This window comes from Nothobranchius furzeri, chromosome 19, assembly GCF_043380555.1.
Source record: "Nothobranchius furzeri strain GRZ-AD chromosome 19, NfurGRZ-RIMD1, whole genome shotgun sequence".
Taxonomy (NCBI): Eukaryota; Metazoa; Chordata; class Actinopteri; order Cyprinodontiformes; family Nothobranchiidae; genus Nothobranchius; species Nothobranchius furzeri.
In genome coordinates this window covers 3,553,552-3,556,833 of record NC_091759.1, presented here as the reverse complement: position 1 = coordinate 3,556,833, position 3,282 = coordinate 3,553,552, and the positions used below count along the sequence as shown (strand labels likewise).

The 3,282-nt window shown below is 40.0% G+C and overlaps 1 protein-coding gene across 1 annotated transcript; it reads right to left on the bottom strand.

The window, feature by feature from the left end:
• Positions 1–1,276: 1,276 nt before the first annotated feature.
• Positions 1,277–2,810, bottom strand: LOC139064261 (E3 SUMO-protein ligase ZBED1-like). Its single transcript, XM_070547453.1, has 4 exons — positions 2,598–2,810; positions 2,377–2,500; positions 2,161–2,300; positions 1,277–1,825 (listed from the first exon to the last, which is right to left on the bottom strand). Exons 1-4 carry the CDS (start codon positions 2,730–2,732, stop codon positions 1,457–1,459), a joined length of 768 nt encoding a protein of 255 aa, XP_070403554.1. The 5' UTR covers positions 2,733–2,810; the 3' UTR covers positions 1,277–1,456.
• Positions 2,811–3,282: the final 472 nt, after the last annotated feature.

The following is a 3,282-nucleotide window of genomic DNA, read 5'->3' as shown; positions in this document are numbered from 1 at the left end:
CATTTAATTAGTGATGGGTAGATGAAGCCTCATGAAGCGTTTCAGCACATTCCCCAAATAGTATTGAAACTGTGTCGACACAGTGCTGCTGTTTTGCTCTATAATGACACCTACTGGACTTCAAACATCATTGCAGGCAACATACTGGAGACACAACAGACGCTGATTCAATGACCTAATCATACTTGTAAACACTGTAAGCTATTGTAGGCCTACTTCATATGGTATTACTTTAAACTTCTAAATTTAAAATATATACACCTCAAAATATTCTGTGAATGATACCAAGTGACAATTAAAGTGACAGTGCTGTGAATGTGATATTACCCATTTCAGTGTCATTGACTCAAAAGTTTTTTTTTATTTTTATAAATTTTTATTAAGAAAAATTAGTTTATCCAATGTTTTGGCATTTAGTCTATTACGTTTTTTGGACACTATTTCACCAGCTTTCGAAAACACACGTTCACAGGGCACAGAAGAAGCTGGGGTACACAAAAACTGTAAAGCCAGGTGGAAAAGGTTTGGGTAGGATGTCTTCCGGTTCCCCCAGTATGTTAATGGATCTTCTTGTCTTGAAATGTTTCCCTCTGCTAAATAGCGCTGGACCTCAACGATAGTCAGCTGTTGCATTGGTGGTTTGTCTGCCAACCTCTTGATCAAGCTGCTGCCACAGATTATCTGAAATAGTAAAAAATACATAGAAGTTTTAGTTTTTGTTAGCAACAAAACAAATGTGAAAATAAACTGATAATACTGAACAACTTGCCTGAAGTGGGTAACTGCTCTAATGAAGGTCCAGGCTGTGGCTCAGATGTTGTGTGACCAATTACTGCAGCACACTCCATTTTCAGACGATTGACAGCCTCACTACACTTGAAGGAACTACGAAATCCAAGTGTTTTAAATCTGGGGTCTAAAAGTGTTGATAGTGTCAACACACTTAATGACTCCAGATTGGAAGCAGTGTCTGTGACGCGACGTCTAAGTTGGTCATGGAGACGTGTGGCTGCTTGTGTGTGTAGATGTATAGAGTTCCGCTCAAGTGCACAATTTAGCATTTTCATCATCGGGATGACCTTTGATCCTGAAACTCTCCTCTCCTCAGACAACTCCACTGTGGCCTGATGGAAAGGGGCCAGCACAAGAAGTGCTTCCCTTAAGATGTTGAACTCATCAGCTGTGAGTGGAGTTAAATCTGTTTGGAGAGAGGCAAGAGATACCCACACTGCTTCTTTCTCATCATGTAGCCGTGACAGCATCTGATATGTGCTGTTCCAACGTGTTGGTACCTCAGTGACAAGTTTCAAGGTGGGCCGTCCCATCTGTTGCTGCACTTGAGCTAGCTTCTCTTTTGCTGTGGTGCTGGATCTGAAGAATGATACGATTTGCCTAGATTTGTGTCTTATGGATGAAAGTTCAGGGATCTGATCACAGGATTTTTTGACTATTAAATTTAGTTTGTGTGCAAAATGCAGATTGAATGTCGAATTTGAAGAGTTCGTGTTGCTGCCATCATGTTTGGTGCTGCGTCGGTCACAAGACACCTTACCTTGTTTGTTATGGCCCAGTCGTCCATCATGCCCCTTTTGACTTGGGCCAGATTGTCAGCAGTGTGACTTTGTGGAAAGTGTTTGACTCCCAACACAGATGTACACAACTGCATATTATCATTGATGTAGTGACAGGTTAGAGCTAAGTAAGCCTCCATGTTCAAGGAGGTCCACATGTCAGCTGTTATACTCACTGCCACAGCTTGCTGTACTTCCCTTTTTACTCGTTCGAGTTCCTCTGCATGTCTTTTGGCCATCATTTCCTTAACCGTCTGAAAATGAATCAAAATCAAATTAGTCTAGTACTTAACACATTAATTAGACCACCTGTCATTAAAGCAAGAAAAACATCCAGCTATGAAGTTCTCTGTGTTTTGCCCTGTTGAATAGAAGGTAGGAATTTAAAACTGAATCCAGTTTTATACCCAAATGTGAGCTGACACACCGGACAGAAATTATTCAAGCATGCATGATATTTGAATCACAAGTGTTTATTTTTGTTTGCTGTGTCATAAACCTTAAATCAGACGATGGTCTAATACATTTGTTAAGCACTGTATATATTACATGAGTAACAGCAGCTATCTGAGACATTGTGTATACAAACCTTTCTGGTTGGCAAAGCGTAAGATGGATCAAGGACCTGAATCAACCCCCTGAACCCCTCAAGCTCCACAATACTCAGGGGTTGGCAGTCCTTTATAATAAAATTCAGGACTGCTTGGTCCAGAGCAATCTTCCTAGATTCTAGATTTCAAAATAATAAAACACATATTAGTAAAACAACTGTGACAAAGCACGCCCAGTGTCTATATAGGTCTACCTGTGTTCGTTCTTGGTGTATTTGCTTCCTCTTCGTTTTCATGCTTGACTCTGTAATGTCTCAGCATTGAGGAAGTGCTCTTATTTGTATAAGACAACTCAGCTGAGCAGATCCGACATTTAACCTAATTAAATTAAATAAATAATTTACACTGAGAGTCAGTCACATTGCTGTTTTCAACTCTGACAGATGCGCAGAAACAAGGAAAGACAAACACGTACCTTATTTGCTGTTAAAAGATCAAAATGATCCCATACAGCAGAAACTTTTCTTTTCCTCTCTGGCTCCATTTTCTTGATGTAAAGAGGGATGTCTTGTTTTATCTTTGAAATGGTAATTTTTTCACGGCGACTCATCCCGTTGACAGATGCAGAGTCGATACCTTATAAACACAGTTTGGCGCCTCGGCAATGAGCGACACAGCAGCAGTGTTGGTCACGTGACTTTTTCTTAAAGCAACACACGCATCGACACTGATCGACACAGGTTTCGCTCCATGAGCTTGACACATGCGCCGGTGTGTCGGTGTTGCTGGACCCATCACTACATTTAATTGCAATTACTTTAAAATGTGTGGATTACTGAAAAACCATTTTAATGATTATTTCTGATTATATTGAATACCTCCGAGTACTAGTCCACTGCAAAAAGTTATTTCTAAGAAAGTAAAACATTTAAAATTTTAGACATTTTATCTTTTTTAGTTTAAAAGGAAAATAAATTATTGTGTAGAAAAATAAAATTACTTGAAATCAGGTTAATATTAAATATAGCTTATGAGTAAAACATCCATCCATCCATCCATTTTCTTCGCTTATCCGGAGTCGGGTCGCGGGGGCAGTAGCCTAAGTCGAGAGGCCCAGACTTCCCTCTCCTCAGCCACTTGGGCCAGCTCCTCGAGGGGAA

Excerpts from the sequence above, each read along its gene's own strand:
- LOC139064261 (XM_070547453.1), bottom strand. The coding sequence starts at position 2,732 with ATGAGTCGCCGTGAAAAAATTACCATTTCAAAGATAAAACAAGACATC. Across the intron at positions 2,301-2,376 it reads TACACCAAGAACGAACACAG|AATCTAGGAAGATTGCTCTG; the intron begins GTAGACCTATAT and ends TTTGAAATCTAG. Across the intron at positions 1,826-2,160 it reads ACGCTTTGCCAACCAGAAAG|ACGGTTAAGGAAATGATGGC; the intron begins GTTTGTATACAC and ends ATTCATTTTCAG.